The following is a 26979-nucleotide window of genomic DNA, read 5'->3' on the forward strand; positions in this document are numbered from 1 at the left end:
ACTGCTGAACGGCTTGGTACTAACCCAGTGGAAATGAAAGCCTGGAAATGTTCTTCAGGTGGTAGAAGGCTGACTTTGTAACTGTCTTAATGTGACTCAGGTCTGAGTCCATCACTCTGACTCTGGATTTTTCCTCTAAAGACTTACAGGTTGGATTAGAAATTTAAAAGCAATGATCCAAAGCATGCCGGAAAGCGCTTCTTAAAAGTGGCATGTGATTCGAATGCAATTTTATTATTCACTTTCTGCATAAAGCATGAAGAATCTTGTATATTGTGGCGTATTTTCTGTCCAGCTGACGGATAGCGTACGTCGAGGAGTCAGCTTGTTGGTGAGAGACTCCGGCGGTTGTTCTGCGTTACATATAGCTGCCCAGAACGGACACACAGATCTGGTCAGCTTCGTCCTGCAGCAAGGTGAGAAACTGGACTTTATTCCAACACATTTGGTAAATAACGTAGATGATTTTTATGATATTTTATTATTGATTTTTTTTTTGTTTCTTACTCTGCAGGTTCGAAGGTTCTCCTGGATTTAACCGACAGAGACAAGTAGGTTGGAAAATATGTTCACGTTATGTATTCATTATGACGGTTTGCTGATGCTAAACTCCACTAGCATGTATAGTCACTCCTTTTACAGGAAATGCAGTTAGATGTTGAAAATAATACAAATGTTTGTCAATCACATTTAAGAACCCAGGTAAGATATTTGTAGTTAGACATTTTTATGTGAATTCACACCAGCAACCAATTTGTGTCCTGCTAATTGTTGTTTTCTGTCAGTTTTGCGTCACTGTTGTCGACTATCAAACCAGAGTTATATTTAGCTTAGCCTTCCTGTGTGTCTGCAGGGGGGAGACCGCCTTGCACAAAGCCGCCTCAGAGAAGCAGCATGCAGTGTGTCGGATGTTGGTGGAGGCCGGCGCTTCGCTGGAGAAGACAAACTTCCAGGTAACCAGCAGATGAAATAGTAGAAATGAAGCAGTTTCAGTAACTCCAGCTGAATAACTTCAGATCAACACGATATGTAAATGATTTACCCAGAAGTTGCTTTGCTGGCTTTAAAGGGAGAGTCTCTCTTAACTTCTGGTGTAGCTGCAGTTTTAGTTTCATGATGTTTCATTTTAAAATAAACAAGCAAAATATGGTTTGTTTTAATATAGCAAAGGGAACATTGATGTGTAGTTTGCAATTATTTGCAAAAAATAAGTAAAATTCAGCTCAACCTGGGCTTCTGCATTTAAACCTGATTTTGATTTTAGGTTGAAATCCTAAAATATAAACTCTGTGGTGGAAGCAATTTATAGTCAGAAATGAAACTGAAGATGCTTTTTTGTATTTAATCTGTGAAACCGTTATCATGCTAACTGAGGAGGGGAAGCACACTGTTTTTGGTTTGGTTTTTTTCATACCATTTCCCTGAGAAACCCTCTCCTGCAAAGACAGGCAGCTGTTTTAAATGTTTCTCATTTGTAAACAATGGACTTCCTCATCAAATTATTTGGGAATTACCTTATAACCTTTCTCAGACTGATGTACAGGAACACTTCCTTTTCTAAAGAATCATTGTCGATGTCTTTGTGTCCTTGTATTGTGTTACAACACACCTGCAAGCTGCTGAGCAGAAACTAAGATGATCACAGTAAAAAGAACAAGTTGAAAGTTTTCCCACAGCTGCAAAAGTTGTTTTTGTTTTTATTAATCTGAAGTTTTTTTTTTTGGGGAGGGGGGTGTTAAAGGTGACCTATTAAGCTCTTTTTGTCACTTTAAATTCAATTAAGTTGCTTCTGGCCATTCCCACTAACTCAATGTTTACACTAGCATGTGAAAATAGCTGCAAATAGATACAACTGTATATTTCCGAAAAGCAGAAGTGGAGCCTCCTGCACAACTAACAGTAAGTCGCATGTGTTGAATCAAATCAGAACTAGACTCTAGAAATAGAACATTCAAGATTACAGTTGTATTTTTAAATATTACGTTATCAATTATCTGTATTCTGCTAAATTAGGTCAATGTGAAAATATGTTTAACTTTAATTAAATTCAATAAGTTAATATTGTAAAGTTTTATCAAAACTTTCTGCCACAATTTTCCTGGATAAAACCAGTTGGCTAAATGTTCTGGAACTCTACTGGGGTTCCTAGGTGATGGTGGAACTCTGCTGGGGTTGCTAGGTAACGTGTGGAACTTTGCTGGGGTTGCTAGGTAACGAGCAGTGCCCATGGAATGTGACGTAACAGTTAAAACGGTTCATTTTCTGGTCCCCAATAAACATTTCGTTATTGCCAGAAAACAAGTCTGCTTTTTAAAGTTCTTGGCCTGTTTTTAGAAACAGCTGAGACCCAAATCAAAGTATAAAAATGTACAAAAAAAGTTACATTTGCAGAATAAAGCAAGAAAATGTTTGCTGATTTTGTGTCAGACAGTGAGAAAACGTTTGGTTTCGACGTACTTTTTACTGATTGACGTGGAGTTAATCACCAACCTTGTTGCTCATCAACAGGGCAAGACGGCGGCCGACCAAGCAGCAGGAGACTCTGAGCTGACTGTCTTCCTGAGCTCCCAGCAGCAGACGTCATCCGGCACCAACGAAGACCTGGAGACCGCCGTCTGAGGTGCTGGCGCTCCGTCGCTCTCTCCCGCCGGACTCTGGACTCTGCACCGGTCCGGAGCAGAGAGGAACCGGGAGGGAAGTGTCACACCTGTCCTGGATTTCACTCCGCAGGTGCCGAGGCGAACCAGGAAATGAACTGCCTCCGAACGCGGCAGCATTGCAGCAGAGATTTTAACGCTCGACTATTTATTTCTATTTATTTATTCTATTTATTGGTTGTGCTGGTTGATCGACTTTTAACAATTGCAAGTGCAATTCGTCTTGTAATGGAGTTGTTTTGGTCATATTTTTGCAACTATATTAAGTCTGGAAAATGATCAGGATTGCGATCAAAGCAGATTATTTAGCCCATAAACCTGTGTGCCAAAGACATTACACTGTTGTGGTGTCATATCTAACCCAAATAACCACCGTCTCATGAATCCAGGTTGGATTTGCAGGGCGTGAACTCAAACCTGTCTGTCACATGCTGCTGATGTTTTCACCTGATGAGTCACAGCTCATTATGACACAGAAACCAAACTGCAGCGCTCTATTTCTCCTAAACAAAGATTTTCTTGGAAACAGTGTTACCAGAGAATAAAAAAAAAAAAAGTTCTAAACAAGGGCGTCCTGTAGGATTTAACCTTCTCCTGTGAATACGAGTCAAAACGGCCATCTTGGAAACTTCCAGATGGAACCACAGAGTTTGTTTTTGAATGGAAAGTGGAGGCCACATGTTTGATGTGAAACAATTACCACAAATCTTCTCTGAAGCAAAACGACAAACTAAAAAAAACAACTGAATGTAGCTCATCTGTACCAGAACCCAGGTTTCATTTTGTGTTGGTCGTCCTGTTTGTGCCGTCCGTCCGGTCTGGAGTCAAACCAACATCAACACGACTGAACTTGTCAATTGTTACCAACACGTTGACCTTTGACCCAGTTGTGTACATGGAGGCATTAATAAGCTGAGCTCCTCTGTGACGTAAACAGAAATCATCCACATGTACAGACACCTTTGGTAAAAACCTTCAGAAAAATTCACCTTTTATTGCAGCAGCTTCATTTTGCACTGGAAAAAATCTGAAATTCACAAATGTATTCATTTTTCAATAGGACTGCAGGTATAAAAAAGCTGATTTTTATCCATTTTAGTGCTTATCTGGCAATAAGTGTGGATCATTATGCTACTAAGACACCCAGTAATAAACCATTTTCAGTTTTCCGGCAGACTCTTATTTAAAAATGACCTCATCTTTCAGTAATTTGTGTTTCTTGGGGCTTTCAGGAGAGAAACACGCTCTCTTTTTTTATTAACTGTACACATTAGGTGGTTTTTCCACATACTGAACGTTTATTTTATATTTCAAGTGAAATCCTGACTCACATGGCAAATGCCATGTGAGTCTTTTTTGTGATTATGGTTTCCAAACCAGTGGAAATCAAGATAAGAAATGCTTTGTTTGCTGAGGTCGGGCTGCTCTGAGCTCCTCACTCATGATTGGCTGTAGATTTGGACCAAGTTAAAAGCATAATTGTGTTTTTACAGACTTGCAAAGAGCCACAAACGTCTGAATCACCTGAATGGCACGTTCTCCTTTCCTCCTCTGATTTATTAAACCGTAGAGAAGCTGCAAGTCAGGGATGAATAAATACCAGCTTTTATGTATCCTAAATGTATATTACTACTACTACTACTGCTGCTGCAATAAAAGATAAACGCTCTTAAAGGTTATTTTTAAACATCTGTACCACGGCTGTCTGTAGGTGTTGATAACAGCTTCAACTTTTGGACCAATAATGCAAAATTAATCCCTTTTTTTTTTTTTTTTGCCTGAAATGTAAATATTCTAAAATGTTGCTTGTTTTTTAGCACCTTTTTAAAAAACTGAAGTATATTGGCTGTTTTGTTTCAACAAAACATTCCTTGGGGTCAAATTAGCTATTTTCTTAGCAAATCGTCTTTGATTTATTCACCTGTCAGGGTGGAAAGGTGAGGATATGGCAGGTTGTTTTAACATAAAATCAGTTTCAACGCTCATATTTAAAATGTCTGATGTTGGTTTATGACTAGATGTATTAGTAAATAAATCCTGACTGGTATTAATGATGTTATTGATTTGGAAGGAAGCTTTAAATCAAGATAAATACAATTAATTACAATAATTATAACAAATTTCAGATATGAACAATTATGACAAGTCATAAAATAATTTAAGATGTCTCACTTTTTGTTCTGACTAGTCATAATTCTAATTAAAGATATATTTAATAACAAATACTTAAAATATCATAAATATATTTTTAGGCAAACCTAAATTAGAGACATCTGGAAATGTAATTTAATTTTAATACATCTCTAAATGAATTATAGATATCTTTAATTAGGCAGCTTTTTCATTTTAAATATCTTGAATTAATTTTCTGACCAGTCAAAGCGACACATATTTACGTTTTATTTTGAAATTTCAATAAAACTGAACATTTTTTCAAAAAGAAAAAAAATATTTTAAAATGCAGCAGCTGAGCTTTTTCTCATGGTGGCATTTTGAGGCCGTTGCAGAAATAAATGAGCAAATTTCCACTAAAAAATACTCAATGTCCCAAAAAAACAAGGACATTTATGAGCTCCAAAAGTTGAAAAATACCTAGAAAAAAAGTCAAACGTTTAGATTAATCTCAGAAAGTTTCAAGAGTAATGTTCACACATTTTATACTTTTGAATATCGGATGTTTCCAAGATTATTGCAAAAAAAAAAAAATCTGAAATTAATTTCAAAACTTTTGAGTTTTTCTGGCAAATTTTCAACTTTTCAAGCTCAGAAATCTTCGTATTTTTTCTTTTAAAAAATTTCAAGATTAATCCAGAAACTTACGCTTCAGTTTTACAGTGTAGCACAAAGAACCATTCTTAATTCTGATATTTACACATTTTATTTGTAATTATGTTCGAGATGCGGCATCTTGAATTGTAATTACAAATAAATGACAAATCCAGTGATGCAATTTGAGGTATTTTGAAAGGAACTGAAAAATATAATTGAATATATCTTGAAGTATTATTATCAGAATGTGAATGCTGATATCTTAAATTACCATTCAGTTTAGTCAAAATGCATTTTTAGATATCTGGATTGTAATTATGGATATCCAGACGAAACTGATTGTATGCTAAAACTGCCTGCCATACCTTCAGACACCTGGAGGAACTCACCTGAGCAGCTGATGTATTTCTGTTGATCGGCGTTAAAAACAAGGAAATATGAGTCTGGAATCACCCGGCAGCTTTATTACTCACCTGTGCTTTGAATCAAACAGACACCTGTTGTCGTTTTTTTAATGGCTCCTCCTGAATCATAAGGCGTTTCCATGGAAACGTGTAGCGGGAAGATGTGACTCACAACATATCCGACAAAAAAAAAAAAAAAAAAAGCTTGTACAGATTCATTTATCCTTCAACACAAGCAAAGTGTGTGCAGTATTCGTCCAACAGAAAAGGAAACCATCTGAGCCATATATTCAGTAGAATATAAAGATGTTTTTAATTTTCTTTCTTTTTTTACATTTCTCTGTTTGTTGTTTACATTACATTAATGTTTAACACAGTCGAGCATTTAGCACCGAGGAGTATTGAATGTGCAATGTTGAGTTGGGAGTTTCATTTCTTTTGTATGTTGGAGAAATTAAATCACTTTACAAGGTTTTCTGAGAAATTAAGGAAGTTTCATGTATATTTTTAAATTAATTTAGTTTCCAGATTCCTGCTTAAATTAGGCTGATTTCGATCCAGATCATTTAAAAAAAAAAAAAAAGCTCATCTGAAAGCTAATATGATTTCAGTTAATTATTTAATTAACTGAAAGGTTCAAAGTTTTATTGTTTTCGTGTGATTAAAAGTTACATTTATTGGCAGCCCTGTTAGAAAGCCTTGCATATCTTTCACTGCAGCAGCATAAACTGAAATTTTATGTTTTGTTCAATAATTTTCCACACGGCTGAAGCAAAAAGATGTACGTTTGTTATATGCTTGTTATAAACTGGGTTGAATTACTTTCTTAAAATTTCCTTATTTATGAAAATTCAAATGCCAAAATTTGCTTCAAAGTAAAACATTTTAGAATTTGTAATATTTGCTTTCCCCACTGAATAAATGTACTCAAATTAAAAGTTGGACTTACATGCTGCTGTTTTGAAAAGATTTGTATTTTTTTCCATTTAAAACATCATTAAATGTTTTTTTGGGGGTTTTTTATAATTAAGAAAAAAGGATAAATGAGTTTTATTAAACTGAGACACTTTCTAATTGCTAATGCTAATGGTCAGAATCTGCAACAGCATCATTTCTGCTGACATTCCTGAATCAGACTCTTCAGTCTTCCTCTCAACATTGTGCAACTTTTACCGGAAAACCTTCTGAACTAAATTCACTTTTTGATGATGACAACCGTTTGTTGCGAAATGCAGGATTCCTGCCGTGGCTTCGGGTGTCCGATTTCCAACACAGAGCGCTTCCTTTTGGGATTATAGAGGAATGGATTTTATGTGAGTGAGTCTAAGAGGTGACTGTGTGAAAAGGTCCAGCCTGTTCCGAGCGACACAAACACACTTCACTTGTGCATGACGTTTTCTTACCTCTTTTGGGTTCGTTTTTTGCTTAATAACATTTAAAAAATGGCATTATTGTTGTTTAAAGTATTAAATTATTCTAGTTTTGAAAATTATACCTGAGTTTCATTCAAGTTTGGGCATGTTCTGGCAGTATTTTTGTTCTGCTTTTACATTTCATTTTCCTGCTGCTGAGAATACTTGAGGTTTATTTAAAGAACTTGTGATTCTTTTTGTTTCTGACCTCAGTTGCTGTTTGAGTGAATGTTGGAGGAAAGTTGATTTCCTCATTGATCTGCAACAAAAGTGCTTGTCATTGGACATCTAGATGTAGAAGGGGCTCCACACTTCTTGATTTCTGTGTTTGTAATCCTCCAACAAGGAGCCGACTGAAAACCACTCATGTATCGGAGTTATACGGTTTAGTATGTGTACAGTATATATGTAAAGATCGTCATTACAGTACAAAGTCCATATTTTGTCAAATAAAGTACATCAAATTTATTTCAAGCTCACCAAACAGACTTTATTTGTAAAAAGCTCATTTTTGCTAACGATGCTAACGTGGTGACTCCTAGCATCTGTTAGCATGCTACAGCGAGAGTGCAACCATATAATTTCCCCATTTGTTGCACAGAATGTTAGTGCTAATATTTATGTCAAACTGGTAACTATCAACATATAATGCAACTTTTACATGTTTAATTTGTAAAATATCTGTTAAAGTAACATGCTAGTACCATTCTAGGCTAACTCAAAGATGCTAATGCTAAGTTTAGTCAAATCAGACTATCACTTATTAACTATTTTTCACACTTTGCTATCATTACCCTGACAAATATTCACTTAATATCTATATTATTTTCAATGTTAATCAAATATTGGTATGAATACACATAAACTGAGTATATTTACAGTTTTGGTCAAAAGTTTACGTCCGCTCGTCATGGTGTTGATTGTTTTTCTAATTATTTGATTATTTAATGCAACTTGAAATAGGAGAGCAACACAAGATTTCATTTATTGAGGATTTTCTCTAAATAAATGTGTCCATACTCCTTCACTCATATTTAATTTGGTAAAATGCAACTCAACCACTCTCTTTGTAGCTACAGACAAGCTAATTCTGTCTGGATATAGGAATACTCCTATTGGCAAATTTAGTGGAGTTACTTTAATTTGATTGGTTTAATACCACAAACCTGGTCCACTTATTTATAAAATGTTTCTGAATATTATTGTTTTTTTCTGCTTCTGTTTTCTAAGCTTAAAGTTAGCCAGCTGCATCCATTCCAAAACCAGTTGGATGGGTCTTTGGTAGCAACACCCAATTCAGTCCAGGTTTTATCCACTTATTAGCTCTTGATTTAAGGTAAAGTTGAAAAAAATTTAGTTTTTCAACTAAATTTTATTTAGTTTAAAACTAATTCTATTCACTTTATGCAATTAACAAAGAACCATTGGCAGCTCAACATGATGCTGATGTTAATTAATAGCAATCTAAATCAGCTGTTTTGTTTTACAGAAGCTTGTTACATATATGTAACAAGCATGTTACATATGATTGTTTACATATATGTACATATATGTAAACAATCACCAACATCTTTATTATTTTACCAACATGTTTTCTTTGCAACTTAATTGCTTATTAATCTATTTAATAGTATATATTCTTTGGTTAATCGCGTAACATTGTACACTATATTAAAAATATGCCAACAGGGATACAATTCTGTTGATTTTTCCTGTTAGCAGTGCAGAAATCTTAACTTCCAGGTAGAAAACAGGTGTCGCTGAACTCCCTGCAACCTCAGAGAACATACCTGAAAAGTGAGTTTCCTTTTGTTTACTTTTCTTTCTTGCCAAACTTGGTCAATAGCAGCCAAAGCCACACAATGGGAATGACTGCAGTGAAACATAAGACGTCAATGAAGACTTTCTCACCATAAATGGAGTAATGGTGTAAGGTTCACAATTTTTTATTTTCCAAATATACTGTATTAACCAATAAAATTAGTGTAAGGACAGAGATTTTTTGTTTTCGTTTTTCTGTCACTCGGTGACAACTGTTTTGATATAATTTTCCTACCAACACTTTCTAAAAACCTGCCAAATGTTGTGAAAAGCTCATCTGGTTCCATAAAGAAAGGAGTGATGTCCAGCGGCATCATGTGGAGGACGAATCGCCCTGTTTGGTTCTTGTTTCTGCCAGAGGTGGTTCTGTATTTGCCATTTTGTTCACCTGCTTCTGAATTTCCTTGCTACACCTATAACATCCTCCTGAGTCTCATCATTGGCCAACATGATACAGTTCTTTATCACTTAATTCTACTAGTAAATATGGTTTTATCATTCAGAGTGACTGCTGTAATTTCCCATCTTTGTGTGTTGCTGTCCACTGACTTGTTTTCCGGTAAACTTGAAGAGCTAGCTACTTCCTGTTCTGTCAGCTTTCGGTTTGGCATCTAAAGATATTGAAGAACTGTTGTGCTCTGTTACTATGCAGATGTGTGTGTTGTGAGTCATTCACCCTTTCTTTTAGGAACCGTAAATAACACAACTACTGGCAAGTCCATTACGTGACCACGCCCACTTCCGGTTTGTTTCTCTTCCTCAGCTCTTTACGCTCTAATTAGACCCACCTGGGTTCATTTTAGTAATATTCTCGCTCCTCTGGTTGCTTCCCGGTGTATCAGTAAGTTTTACTTGCCTCATCATTACTACACAGACACAAAATATCATGTCAAGTCAAATTAAAGAAGGGATATTATGTATTTCTATAAATTAAAAACAAGGAAGTTTAGGATACAAAGAAAACCAAAAGGTACTATGACTGTGACTCAGCATAATTTTCAAGTCTCAGCATGAGGATCTCATGACGTTGCTATTGGCTTTACTCTGACATGACAGTCATGTGGACTCCTTGTTGTGACAAACAGCCCAAGAGCAAAATTTTCTACCATTAGTTCATTTCTGGAAAGTCGTCATGACTCAATCCTGTCATGATAAATAACGCGATTGAGGTTGGAATTGCAAAAAACGGAATTTAAATTGGTTTAGCTTCATCATTCATCGAGTAACAATGTAACTAAAGCACAAACCGTTGTAGTGTGAATGTAAATAAAGGCTAAATGTGAAAAGGTTAGTGGCCAACAGGACGGAAGGAAAAGTGTTTCAACATATTTAATGTGTAAAATTCACAGAATATCATCTTCAGATTGTATCCAGAAATATTACAACCGCTAAAATTTGACGCTACCCCATTTTTGTTTACATTTCATGAAGACGTTACTTTCATGTCTTCTTTGGAGGTTTTCGTGTCGCTTCCTTCAGTGCTTCTTGATGCAGCGCCACCACAGGCGAGGATTGGAACAGGATTTTCAATGAGTTTGGATCATTTGACAACGTAGCGTCAAAGCACGACGGAGTGTTGGGGAAATTTCCGCCCAAAACACTAAGAAATTTTGAGATTTCGACTTTTGAAACTCAGAAATGTACTTTTTTTTCTAAAAAATTTCCGAGATATCAAATTTTCTGAGATTTTTATTTTTATTTTTAAAACCTCCTTTTTTTTACACCACAGTAAAAGCTGTAATTTTGGCCCCCAATTGAACCGATCTACCAGACTATCAGGTGTTAATAATCTCAGAGCTACAGCCAAACAGCTTGAAACACCGTAATTGTTTACTATCTGTTGATGTTTATCATATTTGCAGCTATAGAGCCAAAGTAATATACTCAGATATGATTCTTAAAAACAAACGTGTCACATGTCTTAATATTTCTGAATCATCCTATGACTAAGTAAGAAGAAAAACATGTTGTCTAATGAGTATTGTGGTGCATCTAGACTTCAGATCAGCAGTTCTCAATGTTTTGTAACCTGGGACCTGTTGGATAATTTGAATAACTGTTGTGCCTGAGGTTTGATGGTTTCATATAAACTTATTTTGCTTAATTCTTTTGTAAACCTTTCCAGGCCAAAAACATGTGAAGAAATTTGAATAAAGCCGTTAGTGTTCAGTCTATTACCCTTTTAGTGTGATATATACACTGAGCTAAAGGCAAACTGCTTTTAAAGGAAGGTGTGTAAAATAAACAAATTTAAAAAAAAGAGTTGTTCCCCTTTAATGGATGCTTTGTTTAAATGCTATTTAATGCAGTGCTTTCTGTGACCTAACATAAAATATGGCAGCCTTATTTACCAGAAATAAAGTTTAACTAAAGCAGAATTAAATGATTTTAATGATATTTGCCTCCTTTTGCTAAACCATAGTTTGCATTAAGGTTACATAGGATCAAACTATTCTCATGACAGAAGGATAAGTCAGGAAAGGGTAAAAATAAAAAATTATATACAAAACCTGATCTTTACATAAATAAAGTAAGACACTTTCCAGATCTTTAATGTTAAATTAGGCTAAATTGGCTGTGTTTTAGGTTTGTGGGAATAAACTACCAAATAATTAGATTTTTAAAATTTTCTACAAGTTTACATAATTTCTACATGCTTTGGCTTGGTTTTATTTAGAAGTAAATTGTGTTTTTGTTAACAGGTTCATAGTTTTTATGAGAAGTTTAAATGAAATTTACTTGCAGGAGTCTTGTCTTAAACATGATAGAAATATTTGAGGTTAATTGAAGTTTCAATTTGTCACAATCTGTTCAAAGTAAATAACTATGTCAAGGTCAGATGATGAAATTAAAGATCAAAAGATGATTTTTAAAATTTGTTCACTTGTATTAAATATGTCACATTAAATATCTCATATTACATGTTGAAATGCATTTTTTTTCTTCATTATTATTTGTCAATGTATGACTTTCAGTTTCTTTGAAGATTTTTGATTTCACTTTAAAGGGTTTTAAAGTATATATTGTAACCTGTAAAAAAAAATGTAAGTTGGTAAAATAATGTCTGCCTTTTATATGGTTATTTTTTGTATGTGATTTAAACAAAATGTAAGAGTAATTCAAAACGAGACTAAAGACCAACGTAAATTGTCAAAAGATGGTAAAACATACAAGTATGGCAAGACATTTTAGCATAAATTCGATTTTACGGCCCTTACATTCCAGATATCTCTTAATTGTTTTATGACTAGACTTTTTTTTAGCGATTTAAGACGCGCCACTTTCATGTTGAAAATGGTTTCAAAGCTGTTTTTAAGTGCATTCGGTTCGTCGGAAATGAATAAACAGGAAATTCTTTGCAGATACCAGAAGCACTCTTATAGTTTATGAAATTTTGCTATCTCCGCATTTCCAACATTGTCGAGCTCCTTCTAATTTGTGGCATTTACTGACAATTTTGTGCAGGAAACATAAAATTCTGCCGGCAACTGTTTGGACACCACACAGGGGCTTCCACGTCATTCTTAATTCAGATATCTAAAATTGTAATTTTGACTAGTCATAATTGTGTTGAAGATGTCTTGAATTATTATTGTTACTAGTCAGAATGTAAATACAGATATCTTAAATTACCATTCCGAATAGTCAAAATGTAGTTTTATATATCTGAAATGTAATTACGGATAGTCAGACGAAACCGAATTTATCTTAAAATGGCTTGCCATAGTAAAAGGAAAGAACATACATGGTTTCACGTGACGTCGAAAATACGTCATAAACGTAATAAAACTGAGACGCAGCTCACGTAGGCTGTAGTTGGTTGGCAGAAGTCAGAAGAGTCAACGGACGACAAGAAGACTTTTTATTGTTCGAGAACTGTAAGTAATTTAATTTTCGGCATCTTTGGGTTTTTTAAAATTAGGTTTCATAATTTATAACGAGATTAAAATACGTCTTTGGTTTAATTTCACTATAAAAAGTTAAACCTCCGGAGAATGATGACCGCTAAACTAGCAGAATTACGATGTTTTTTTCTTTTTTTACTGAATAATATATTTGTCGACATTTTGTCCTTTTTAACCTGCCTAACTTTGTCCTGTCACGGTTCAGCTTTCAATCTGTGTCGTCATTCAAACAGCTGTTTGAGGAAACTCCTTCAACATGCCCCAACATGAATTCGGTGCACTTCCTTAATCAGAAAATACACTTAAAATATCCAAAAGATTAACTTGAACATACAAGAAAACTAATATTACACAAGTAAAACCGGGATAGGATAACTTTCTTAAGTTCATAGACTTGTAGGTTTAGGCTTTTGTTGTATATTTGTGCGAAAGTACGTGAGTAAGATTAAACTTTTTTTTTGTACAGCAACCCAGATGTGCCCAAAAATGCCGAGAGCGATTTTTGTTGTTTGTTTTTCTTACATATTTAAAGTTTCACAATACGAAATATGAGTTTATGGTAATTTATTTATTTCATATTTTAGCCAAAGGATTAAGTTTTCTTTTACACTTTCTAAGTGGTGAAAAATAATAAAAATAATAAAAATGTGATATTTTTTATATATAACTGTTTACATTTTTTGATTTAAATGGATACATGAAAATATATTACTTTAATAATATAGTTTAGGTATGACCGGTGTAGGTATTCAGATTGTTTTTATTTTTGTGCCAGACTCCATTGAGAGTTGGAATAATTAAAGAATAAAATGTAAACAAAAATCTCATGTTGAACTTTTACAATAATCATAACTCTACAATTCTTTTTTACCACATTTATGAACGAAGATTCTGAGATTTGCGAGTATAATATGGAATTGGTTTTATTTTTTTTATTAATTGTAATTGTAGTTTTTTTAAATTTAATCATTACTAAGGAGTTGTTTTGTCTATTTATTATCCTTTTGGTTCTGTGCCTGCAGAAATAATTTAATTAGTAAAAAAGAAAATGTATCTTAAATATAGAAAATTAAAACATGAACCTCGGATACTAAACGTTCAGCTGAAAAAAGGTTAAATTCTATCTAAAATTATTCATTTTTGATAAATAAATAGAACTTTGTTGTTTTTACAGATAAATAAGATGGAGAACAGCCAAGTGGAAAACCGCATTGGAGAAATCGACGGCATGGCTCACGTGGACTGTAATCTGAACTCTGACAAAGAAAACATGGAGGACACGGTGGAGTTCAGACTCATGATGGCTTACGCTCAGAGGCGGCGGCCAGCGAAAGTCAACACACCCAGAGAAAACGGCTCGGCTGCAGAACAAACGGTGACTCAGACGTCTGGAAAGACTGAAAACCAGGAGGAGGAGAAGAAGAAGAAGAAGAAAAAAAAGAAGAAAAAGAATATATTGAGGGACCTGAAAGTGATTTTCCAGTGTGTTAAGCCTCAGACAGCGGAGCCAGAATCGCCACAGGATGATAACCTCAACGACCCCATGAACCGAAACTTTGTTCCTGAAGACAAAGACGAGGAGCATCATGGTAAAACTCCCTATTGAATAATTCAGATTTAATTTGTGCAGAAAAAAATTCTGAGAGCATCTGAAGAGGCTTTTATGGTTGTAAAGATTCAGTTCAGAACCAAATAATGTAAAAAGGCAACAAACAGGAAATCAACTTGCACTTAAATTTAACTTAATTATGTTGCAATTAATCAGGAGTGAAAACATATTTAACATTTACAATTAAGCTTGTTGCATAATTGCTTGTAAATTATGATATAAATGTTGGAATTTAGCTACAAACTTAATTAGCATGCTTGTTTATACAGACAAATTACTAATTACAAGGCGACTGATGTTGAGGTAAATTATTTTTTATTAGTATTATTAAAGAAATTAGTGAAATTTTTTAATACTGATGTCAAATACAGTAACTCAGATTCTGAGATGAAAAAACTATCCCTATAAAATCGGTTTGAGTTTAAATATTATATGAAACGTTTAGTGTTAAACACCTTTTACTCCACATCTGGTGAAGATGTGGAATAAGCCTTTAAATAAATGCATTTTTTATTGCAGAGGCAGATTCTCATTGTTAAATATGTATATTATTAATCTAATATTTAATTTGAGTATAATTTATTCAGCAGAGGGGAAAATATCCTGTAGGAAATATCATATTTTTCACTGACTATTTTGTTTTTAGAAATTCTATTGTTTTATTTTCTATCTGAACAGTGGATTTCAGAAGTTTTCAATCTTCGTTTATAAGTTTTATCAGGTGACAAGAACAAGACAGTTTCTTGGATGTTTTACCCTTTTATTCCTTTTAGGAATCAATTGTTACCAATGCAGTTTGCAACACTGATTTCGACAATTAATATTCATGCTGTCACTTGTTTTGTAAACTTTATTTGTCGTTTTTTTGTAGAAATAGTTTCACTTAACATTTAAGTGTTTTTCGGTCAAAAACGTCAAATTTGGCTGATCCTGATTGATTTGTAAAAGCAATAAGAGGGCGAAGCATCCAGGTGGATGGATACTTCTAATAGCTATCATCCACCTGGAAGTGTGGCAGGAAATGGCTCAACATTGGCTCTTTTCTACTATTGAATGAATATAATCAAATTAAAGGTTAAAATTTAAATGGAGATTTTATTTTAGACATTTTTACTAAGTGTCCCATAAATGTAACAAGTTCTGTATTTCATCTTCTGCAAACGGAAACCTTAAATCTGATGCTTTGTCAAAATTTTAAATAATAATAATAATAATAAATAATAAATAATAAAATAAAATAAAGTGAGCAGCAAAGAAAGTGACCCAGCTGATGTAACGTTGCAGCTTGTTTTCATTTGTTTCTTTTAGCTGAAGATCAGGATGCGATGAAGGAAGTGGCCGACCGGGTGATCGGGATCGCCAATGAGTTTGATTTCACTCCCGACATCGAGTCTGATGGCAAGTCTCTTATTTCTAGTTTGAGCCCTAAAATGTTGTTGTTTTGAATTAGAAAATTTAAATTTCTCTAAAATCTTTACCAGGTGAAGATGATGTGGAGAAGATGGAAGATGACTTGGAGAAGGCGATTGGTCTGCTGCTGAGGGAACAAGGCGACGAGCTGATCAAGAAGGTAAGGAAATTACAGGTAATCGGGTTCTTCCAGGAAGTCCGGCTGCACATGACTAATGTGCAGGGCCTGTCACACTCGGGCGTGTGGCAGGCCCGTCCCCTCTCCTCTCCACATGACTTATTATGCAATGCAGTCAAAAATAAAACACTCACTCAGTCATTTATGACTCCTCCAGAGTTCATAGGTTGAATTATTGTCACAGTTTTATCAGAAGCTGTAAAAATAATAAAACAATATAAACAAAAGAGATCCTATATTTCACTAAATAATGATTTTTAAAAAGATAAATAGCAACTGGAATCTGTTCCATGTTTTATTGATTTTAACTGTGAAAATTCCATAAAAGATTTAAAAATTCTATCAAAGTGGGTGGAGCCACATGACACAGAGGGAGGGTGGCTACGTCTACAGATGAGTGGGGTGGGGGACAACGTGGGGCTATCAGGAGCATTGTTGCTTAATTATAAACTCTTAACTGTATTTAGCAACTTTTTGATTACTGTATTTTCCGCACTATAAAGCGCACCAGATTATAAGGCACACCTTCAATGAATGGCCTATTTAAAACTTTTTTCATATATAAGGCGCATAGAATAGACGCTACAGTAGAGGCTGGAGTTACGTTATGCATCCACTAGATGGAGCTGCACTAAAGTGAATATCAACAAAACAGTCCGACTCGGGTCGGCCAGGAGAGCCTTCCGCGACTGGGCCGGGGCGTGGGCGGGCGATGGTCACCCGTCTCCGTTCGTGCACAGCATGTTTATGGAGAACGTGGCGCTAAATGACCTGCAGACGACCTGATTCTAGACAGTCGGTAGGTAGATAGGTCAGTCAAACTTTATTAACTAACCAGCGTTCTGACAACTATCCCAGCATGCACCGCGCACTTCTTCTTCTACGGGCAAAAATGAAGTCGGCGGCTGCTTACCATAGTTGCTAGACTTGGTGTGGCTCAGGATTGGTCCATATATAAGGTGCACCGGATTATAAGACGCACTGTCAGCTTTTGAGGAAATTGAAGGTTTTTAGGTGCGCCTTATAGTGCAGAAAATATGGTAACAAAAACCAACATAAACCTAGTGACATTTTTCTGTGTTGTTGGAGACTTTTTATGGAGAAAACGCTCTAATTTTGGTGGTTAGTTACACAGTTAAAACAGCTTTTCTTTCCAAAACTAACCAGTTTATTTTTATGTCCACCCACAGTTTCCCCAGGCGCACATTGCTGCAGACCTTTTTTTAGACTACAGCTTCTTTGCGAGGCTTCTCGACACATTTTTGATCAGGATCGGCTTCAGGAGACCGAACGCTGACGCCTTAGGACCTCAAGCAGCCAACAGAACCCAAATCGCTGCCGCCTTAGAGGTGAGAGCAGCTTTTGCTTCACAGCTTTGCAGCTTTTAATGCCTGTATTTTGTCTCATACAAATATGTTTCTTTTTTTTTTTTATCATCAGATAACGAGTCGTCTCGCCTCTGTGGAGGCGTTGCCCAAAGTCAAGTTATATAAACATGGAGCTCGATATCTGCAGGAATATTATTCATCGTGGGCTCAGGCACAGGGCGGATACGTAAGTACATCTTCACTTCCTGCTTTAAATTCCCAGAAAAAGGGGAAATACCATATTTGGGAAAGACACAATTGCACTCCAGAGCTGAAGGGGGCGCTATTTAATATTTACTGCAGTCTCTTTTTTTGTTCTTGTTTGTGTTGTCATCCATAAAACAATGTATATTTAACTAATTGAGTTTCTTGGTTTCACTTCTCTTATTCTTTTTTATTAAAGCTGCTATTTGCAATAAAAGTATAATTTTAGGTCTTTGCTGCAATATTGTGGGAATAGGAATAACTGCAAATGTTCATAAAATGTACCTATTTTTAATTTTATTTAACAATGTTTGTAAAATATTGTGTTCAGACATAGAAATAAAAAATAAATTAGATTGAGTTTATAATGTTTTAAAATAAGAGTTTCTGTTTATGATGGGAAATGGCGCCCCTTTTAGCTCTTTAGTGCCATTATTTTTTAATTCTATTAATAATATAAATACAGATTACATTCAAAATAAAACATTCATTATAAATAATACTTAATAATCTTCATTAATTACTGGAGAAATTATAGAAGTAAGGATTACATAAAAAGCAATTTTACATAACTTAAAGAAAGCATTTGTGATATACACACACCAAAATATCAGTGACTTATATTTTTTAAAGCAAATTTATTGAAAAAATGGCAAAAACAAATGAAGTATACAGAAAAATACAACACAAAATTTATATATACAAGTTTTTCCGAGAGCCTTTTAATTGGTACAGTATGTTGTCAGCAATGAGTGGAAATAGAAAATAGCGCCCCCTGTGGTTCCATTTCCTAATATGGCACCACTTCCTGTTTCTGTCTAAGTAAACTTACCCAGTTCTTTCTAAACCTTCTGAAACATGTTTGATCTTTCTCCAACAGGAGGCAGTGTTTCCTGATGAAGAGGAAGTTGACTAATTTGGAAGTTTATTATTCATTACAAGAACAACAACAACAAAGAGATGTTAAAATGGTGCGAAGAAGAGAATCACTCAGGACCTTCATCGTTTACAAGGAGCAGTTTTCTCTCTGCTTGGACCAAAGTTTATGAGGAAATTATTTTCACATTAATTTAATGGAAAGCACTTATTGTACAGACTACCATCAACAAAAATTAATTTATTTAATTACATAAAACATTATGTCTTGTTAACGCACCTGCACTTTTATAAAAAAAAAAGAATACTTTAAGTTTTTTTTTTTTTATGTTAATGTTATTTTGTTACCAATAAGTGTAAACATTAAATTATATTTTTGAATAAAAACATTTCGTGGCACTATGTCAGTTTTCTTATTTCATGAAGATAATAAATTAAGGTTTTTATATCTACAAAAAATGCCAGAGTCGAACACACGGCCAAAAAAAAAGGTTCACACAATATTTTTTTTAACCACAGTTAACTTTTAATTACAGCTACTTTTACTGTAATTTTATTTCGATAAACTTCTCCAATTATCTTGTACTGACTATGAGAAAGTAACTGAAAATCCCTCTCTGGAATATCTTTAAGTTTATTCAACTTATACAGATTAATTCAAATAAGAACATAGTTTTTTAAAATGAACCATAAGTTGTGTTGAAGAAAATGTACACAAAACAAAAATGCTTATTATTGGTACAAATAGTAACTAAAATATAACTAATTCACTGCAATAAATAATTAAAATCCATTTTAAACCAAATTACTGGATATTGAGTGTAAAATATTAATTTTATATACTTTGTATGTATACTTTGTATATAAAATGACGTAATGCCGAAACTTTCGCTGAAACTTCTGTCTAATAATTTTCATAGCTGATGTTATACAGCAGCGCCGTCATGAGGTCATGAAGTGAACTGCAAGTATCAAAAGGTGTCGATTTAACTGGTTTTTTATTTTTTTATTTTTTTTAATTAGAATTTGATCGCAATTTAGACATGATTTGCTTAATTTAATATCAAGTGCGGTATGTTTACAGAGGGAGCAGGATTAGACTTGGTTAATATGTACCTTAGCTGTTTTTTTTACATTGTTTTTAAATATTAAAATTGTAGTTTTGTGTGTAATTTCAAAATAAATGTAAGAATTATATTCATGTTTACTTATGAATTTTGCACAGAAAGGTGCCAATTAAATTAATGCAAAAGTTTATTAAAAGTCTTAAAACGAAGTTTATGTGTGAATTCAGTTAAAGGGGTTTTGGGATCTGTTCTTATTAAACATTTAACCTAATATTTAAGTGACTTGCATTTCTAACATATTTACAAAATAATATGATTATCTGATATGTAAAGTTTTACAATAAAAACTTAAAATAAGAAGGTTAAAAGTATCTTTTCAGGCTAACCTTTAGAATTGACAGTCCTTTATTTAAGTGAGTTTATTACTTTTTATAAAATAAATTTTATTCCAGGAACAGAAACTTGTTTCAGGTGATCAGGTGAACTACAACCACACAAACCGTGCTTTAACTTTTAAACAAACATTTATATTAACTTTTTTCTATGTATTTATGACATTTAAGATTTTTTCCGGCTTTCTTTTCAAAGTTAACAGAAGGTTTATTTGCCTACAAAAAGTGTTTTACATATAAAACTACATTTAAAACCAAAATAAAGCAGACTGAATTCTTTTTGGAGGTTTAGGTTTTAAATATAGAGTGTGGATGATTTAAGACGCCTCTATTTGTGCCATTTTTGTAAAGACCTTTAAAATGTGCATTTTTGTTTCACCAGAAACTTAATTCAGGTTGAAACAGCGCCCTCATGTGATCCGAATCGGAACTACAACGTGTCAAACTGCGTTTTTACATTAAAACTGACATTTAGATTTAGTTTTTTCTATTCATTTACATAAACATTTGAAGACTATTATTTTTAATTAACCGTAAGATTATTGACTTTACTTTACAAACTGTGTCTCACATGATGGAAAGCTGCAAAAATAAAAACAAGCAAAAACGGGATACGAATTACTTTTTGGCAGCCTTACGTTTTGCATAGACGGTGTGGGTAAAATAAGTTGGGTTTTATTACTTCGCAGTCTTTGTAAGGAACTTTAAATTTGCATTTTTGTAAGCCGAGCGTGTCATGCTGGCCGCTGTGGAGTCTGAAATGAGATCCAACCCGTTCTCCAGCAGATCAACCTGCTCTCCGACAACCAAAGCGGACTTTAAGCGGCAGGACGCGGCTCGGCGTCAGAGACCCGTCCGAGCCAGCGGAGCATGAAGGGAATAATGTTTAACCCCCCGCCTCGGATCCGTGAAAACGCCCCCACGGGTGACTCGGCAGTGGATCCTGTTCGCATCAACACATCCCTGCTGAGCCCGACGACCTGCGAGGCTCCCTGCGAAACGACGTGGCCGCCGCCTGGAGCCAGGATGCGGATCTCCAAGGCCAACAAGGGCGCGGTGGTGAGAGTGATCCGGCGGCATTCCTCCCCGCAATCGGCCAGCCTGGAGGAGGTCTGGAGTCCGAGAGAGGAGAAGCCCCGGAGCCCCGAGAGGAAGAAGCAGGCGGAAGCTGCTAAAAACGGGGTTGAAGAGCAAGGTGGGGGGCCGCCCCGGAGCAGGAAGAGCCGGTTCCGAGCCCCCGACGTGAGGACCATCTTCTCCCCCGGAGAAAAGGACCCCAGAGTGAAGGAGGAGACCGGGGAGGGACACACCTTCGAGCCGGGAGGCGAGAACAACTGGTGCGATGTGTGCTGCAATTATATCCTCCAACACGGACTCACCTGTGCAGGTAAGACGGTGGAGGTCCAGACTGCCTCATTAAAGACAAACACAAGCCTCAATGAGTTTGGATTTTAATCAACAGAAAGGTAGCTCAATTGAGAGTGAAACAGAAATTACTTTTTTTTTTAAGGGAACAAATCAAACATGAAACCCAGTTTGTAGAACCAAATTTGACTTCATCTGCGGCTGTCTTTTGGGATAAATTGACCCTTTACAGCAGAAACTAAAGATGTTTCCCATCATTCCTTCAGAAATAGTTCAAATCAGATTGAATGGAGATCAACCGACTGTCTTGATTATTCAATTGGATTGAAATCTTTACAACGTCTCAGATCTTTAATAGTTTGGTTTTCTTCCTGGATCTCCCAGGTGATGTTTCTACATATGGTCTTCTTCCGAAATGTATTTTTGGTTTTGGGCAAAATGTTAAACAGTCAGGGTTACTTCTTTAGGGTTACCAAGGGTTTTATGACTTCTTCCTCGATTAACACTAGTCTTGTCTTGCCTGGTAGCCATGTCTCTGTAGATTTGATTTAATTTAAATGCTCAAAGATTGGAAGATTGTTTTATACCCTAAATCTGCTTTAGACCTTTCAACTCTAGGAAACCTAGGCCTTCAATGATAAGGTCCATTTATACTTATATTATGTACAGGCCTGTTATACCAGTTACCCTGGATTTTATTCAGATATCAATGTAAAAGGATTGATAACTTATCAGGTTTTTATTTTTCTGTGCAGTTTGAGGCTAGCTTCTTTAAACAGTTTGTTTATGTTCCTCTTGTTTAAGAACCATGACCTCTCCAGCGATTTAATAACAACACAAAACCCTTTTTTGATGTTGCTTTAAGTACAACTAAGAGCCTAAACTCACAACTTCATTTTGTCATCCTATGAATCATATCGAAACATGTATTAAATAATTTAATCTGAACATAACAGCCAATCTGTATTTGCAGCTGGGGTTGAAATACTTTGTAAGAACTGGTTGGTGTCGAGATAAAGTCGACATGATGACATGACAGCTGACTTAGTTTGGCGTTTGTAAAGACTGACTGCTCAGAAGTTGTAGGCAGGGCTCTGAAAGGCTTGATGTCAGGAATGTGGACAGTATGCAGGTGAACTAGTTCAGGTAAAAAAAAAAAAAAACTAGCCTGACTGACTCGTCTACAAACATTGGACTTCCCTCTCTGTGTGTGATGTTATCTGACAAACAATAGGAGGAAGTTATGAAGAAGTTTTACCTCATGAGTATATTCTTCTATTTCGAAACTTGTATCACTTAGATTTTGATGCTGTGCCTTTTCCTCTCCTGTGTTTAGCTTCACTTTCAATATTATTTTTCACTAAAATAATAACCAAAAATATGTTCTTTGTAAACATAGGCAAACAATGTAGCACCAGCTAACTAGCTTAAATGTTATAGCACAGCTTTTGAAGGAATATTTTTGCTTAAATCCACAAATACTTAAGTTTCCTCTAAAAAAGCTCATAACTGCCTGCTTTAATAGCTCAAACACCAAATATATTTTCATATGCGCCAATAAACAGTACAAATGTGTCATAGCTCTACCATGTTAAGCTAACAACTTCTTCCTAATGTTAGCTCATGCAACTATATTATGTACATCATCAACCAGAGCCAAGGAAAAAAGAAAGTTCCACTGAAAAATCTGTGAATAGGTGACTCAACAAATGCAGCAAACAGGCTGATGTCCACTGTAATCAATTTATTAGCTAAAAGGAGGATGTAAGCTGATTACACAGGAGAAAACCAGAAACACGCTTTCTGCTTTCCTATGCTTTGAAATTGACTAATGTTAGCTAACAGGCTAACAAGTTACAGCTAGTCCATGTGAAAAGCACACATGAAATGTTTTTCCTGTCCAAATAAATAAAATAGATGGACTACAATGCTAAAAACCTTAGTTCAGTCAATTTTAAGTGGCATATCAATGACCTTAATAAATAGGGAAAACAATCACGTTTACCTCTTTTGTTATACGAAGTTAGCGAGTGCTAACTTCATAAAGCTAGTGCTATTTAGCTAAGTTGCTTTATTTAGTTTCAAATCCTGTGTATTTATGTGTATATATTTCCCTTCTACTTTGACACCAAAGTGGTACAAACAAAAAGCTGTATTTTATTGATTTATAATTTATTGAATTTATTGTTGGCATAGCAACTTATTACATGAATTGTGACAGCAATAATTTCAGAACTGTCTTTTTTAATAAGGAAAGCTAGAGCTAGCTAGCTAACTAGCTGGTGTTAGTTTATAACAGCCCTAAATCAATCAAACATCTAACACTAGAATTTTTTGTTCTAATACTTATCATTCAGAAAAATTAATATCTCCACTTTTTGCTCTAATTATCTTATGAATTTGACTTGTTCATTTTAGCTAGTTTAGACTTTGCACATATTATTAATATTATTTCTATATTATCCTTACTGAAACACAAGTTACAAAACACAATGTCCCAAAAACGTCTTTTTTTCTTTCCTTTTTCTGTTTAACCTCCAGCAAATCAAAGAAATGAATAAGCAACTACAAGAATAAACATTAAAGGAAAAACTTTATAGGCTTATGATTTTTTTCCTTCTCTGCCGATATTTACATTGGTCACTTATTCACTTATTATTGCAAGAAACAGTCACTTATAAGCCAGCAGGAGCAGCAGTTTTCCTCAGTTGAACATTAATTTTTCCAGATGAGCAAGTCGTCTTTGGACATTGAAATATTTTAAATTTTTCAATGTCTTTTTGCTCGAGTTTCTCTGATTTTTTTTTAATGTTTGCTCGAGTTTCTCTGTTTTTTTTTTAATGTTTGCTCGAGTTTCTCTGTTTCTCTGTTTTTTTTAACGTTTTTTTTTTTTTTTTTATAAAGAATTCACTGGGAAAAGGAAAGACAATAATGATCCAGAATATATATATATATATATATATATATATATATATATATATATATATATATATATATATATCAAGACAGAAATGACTCCCCAACATTAAAAATTTACCTTTTTCAAATGAATCTCACAACTCAAAATTTTATAAAATCTTGTAGAAAACCTCTGAGATGAGTTGTGCTGTAGATAAACCAGGATTTACAGATTATACAGAAATTACCGCTAGTTTAGAGCTTTAATAAATTGAAAAACTGGAATCAGACCAAAAACTGATTGATGCATTTCTATTAATCAAAGGTCTGCACTGCAAAAACACAAAATCTTACCAAGAAGATTTTGTCTAGATTAAATATCTTAGTTCACTTAAAGCAAGACAAAACTAACTTACAAGTAACTTCAGCAAGAAATAGGAGCTTGTTTTAAGACAATACTTTCTTAATATTGGTTTAAGGAAAAGTTCCACTCACTGACTTTTTTACATTTAGTGAAAAAAAAAGTCAGTAGAACTAAAACTTTTTAAAATCAATATTATTAATAAAGAAGCTACTTGTTAGTTAGTTTTGTCTTATTTTAGGTGTACTAAGATATTTACACACACTTGGTTAGATGTTGTGTTCTTGCAGTGTAAAGCAGGTCTTGTATGACATAGCAATGTTCTTTATACTGCAGTTATGAAAGCTTTACATATTAAACTTTATCCTCCATGTTTTTCCCAGTGATGAGTTGAATGAATTTGTTTAATCATTTGAGTTTTGCAGCTCCTGTTTCAGTGTTTGTGCCTCTGAGTGTGAGGACTGATAATGGTGGCCTCTCTCTTTGTTTGGTTCTTGTTCTTTGTCTGTTTCTCAATGAAGTGCAGTAACAGAAACCTGCAAACAGAGCAGGGATCTTTGTTTGATTGGCCTTAATGTTGCATTAGAGTCTGAGTTCATTAGCCAAGAGGCATTTCTGCAGGAAACCGGAGCTGTGGCTCACTCTGTATACTCTTATTTTCATGGATCAAGTCTCTTTAATGAGACAATGATTTCATTTTGAACTCTCATTGACAGCATTGGTTTAAATTTTGAGAATAAAGTCTTAATATTCTGACTTCATTCTGAAAATATTACTTCATTCTCATATTATTACAACTTTATTCTGGTATTATTTTGACTTTATCCTCATACCAATTTATTCTCTTAATATTATGACTTTATTCTCTGGATACAAGAATAAAGTCGCAGTAATACCACTGTATTATCATGTAGTCTTTATGATAAAGTCAGTATTATGACTTTAGTCTTATGACTTTTTGACTTAATTATATTATTGCGACTTTCTTCTAGTATTATTTGGACTCTATTATAATATTATGATTTTTTGGGTGTATGATTTTATTCTTGTGATATTATGACTTTATTCTAAAAATATTCTACCTTTATTCTCGTTGATCTTTATATTTGTAATATTATTTTTTATTTTTGTCTTGGTATAGTCCTAAAACAAAGAGAAAAAGAATTAAATGAAAAATCTACAGAATGTGGCTGATTTTGTATCCAATTAATCAATTAATCGTCCGAATATTCAATTGAGTAATTGATTACTGAAATAATCGTTATTTGCAGATCTACAAATGGATTAAACTAATCCTTCAAACATCCATCTAAGCATCTTGGATGGAAAAACATAACCCTTATATCTGTAATTTTGACTTTATTAGAGGAAATCCGCAGTAAATCTTCCCTCAGCGCAAACCGTGCGGAGGTTTCACATCGTTAAATTTCATTTTGAACCTCTGTGAGAAATACCGGAGCTGACTGTCGGAACCTCTTCGGTATAATCCGACTCCACCGGCTCTCAGTGGGCGTCTGTCAGCTGCCGGCGTCTTGTTTGTTCAGTGGCTCTGACAGTTTGGCTCCACGGCCCCCACGGACAGATAATGACCCGCAAAGAAAGCCGGTGGATCACTGCGGACGACGCCGCCGGCCGAGAAGCGTCCCAGGGAGGACGATTCTCCGGATCTGGGCGCCTGTAGACGGGAGTTATCGTTCGGAGGCGGAAACATCCGAGCAGAGTGTGGGGCGGATGGGGTTTGTTGAATACTTTGGGAGAAGGGTGAGGGGAATATCCCGGTTTTTCTGCCGCTTTCCGAAGGCGGTGCGACGCTCCGCGGGTCTGGAAGTTGGTCCGCTTTGGAGAAAGTCGGGTGAGTTTCGACGGCGGAAAATCCAAAAATATTTTTTTATTACTTTCTTGGTCATAACTGGTGTGCTCGGTGTCCAAACTAAAGATATTTGGTTGAATTTTTACTTTTGGTAAGAAACTAGCTTGGCTAGCCGTCGGGACTTTCTCCCATTCACTTCAATTCTTTCCGGTAGAATTTCAACCGGGCCAATCAGAGAGCAGAAGGAGAAATCATGAACAATGACGTCGATTTTCCGACTGCAGCGGAGGAAGTGAATGAAGCTGTTTCGCTTCCAAATTAGCTTCTTTCTTAAGAAAAGAAACAAATTTGTTAAGAAAGGAATGCAAAATTTGTAGCAAATTAACAATGAAGTTAAATTCATGAAGAAGAGTTACTGTTTTTACAAGTTTTTTTATATTGAAATGAATAATCTGCTTGTTTGGAGGTATTTAG

General features: G+C 34.8%; 3 protein-coding genes across 7 annotated transcripts in view; all 3 read left to right on the top strand.

Annotated features, from left to right (window-relative positions):
• dgki (diacylglycerol kinase, iota) overlaps positions 1-7710 on the top strand; it is a 70044-nt gene extending 62334 nt beyond the window's left edge. For all 3 annotated transcript variants that reach the window (XM_008400489.3, XM_017302859.2, XM_081603744.1), the window contains 4 exons: positions 296-416; positions 515-551; positions 854-953; positions 2509-7710. In XM_008400489.3, the coding sequence (XP_008398711.1) occupies positions 296-416; positions 515-551; positions 854-953; positions 2509-2619 (369 nt within the window). In that variant the 3' untranslated portion in view covers positions 2620-7710. The remainder of the gene's footprint in view (positions 1-295; positions 417-514; positions 552-853; positions 954-2508) is intronic.
• A 97-nt stretch (positions 7711-7807) lies between these two features.
• Positions 7808-19014, top strand: LOC103459162 (uncharacterized). Of its 2 annotated transcripts, none has more exons than XM_008400492.3 (7): positions 7808-9904; positions 14143-14557; positions 15886-15975; positions 16059-16147; positions 17356-17514; positions 17606-17719; positions 18617-19014. In XM_008400492.3, exons 2-7 carry the CDS (start codon positions 14152-14154, stop codon positions 18650-18652), a joined length of 894 nt encoding a protein of 297 aa, XP_008398714.2. In that variant the 5' UTR covers positions 7808-9904; positions 14143-14151; the 3' UTR covers positions 18653-19014. The 2 variants fall into 2 exon arrangements, with proteins under 2 accessions (XP_008398714.2, XP_008398713.2); XM_008400491.3 differs by lacking the exon at positions 7808-9904 and adding an exon at positions 12165-12941.
• Positions 19015-20696: 1682 nt separating this feature from the next.
• rassf3 (Ras association domain family member 3) overlaps positions 20697-26979 on the top strand; it is a 55361-nt gene continuing 49078 nt past the window's right edge. The window contains exon 1 of one of the 2 annotated variants that reach the window (XM_008400493.3): positions 20697-21458. In XM_008400493.3, coding sequence (XP_008398715.2) covers positions 20942-21458 — 517 coding nt within the window. In that variant the 5' untranslated portion in view covers positions 20697-20941. Of the gene's footprint in view, positions 21459-26411; positions 26548-26979 lie in introns of those variants that run through there. The other variant, XM_081603754.1, reaches the window with a different exon arrangement.

This window comes from Poecilia reticulata, chromosome 23 (assembly GCF_904066995.2).
Source record: "Poecilia reticulata chromosome 23, P_reticulata-male-v2, whole genome shotgun sequence".
Classification (NCBI taxonomy): Eukaryota; Metazoa; Chordata; class Actinopteri; order Cyprinodontiformes; family Poeciliidae; genus Poecilia; species Poecilia reticulata.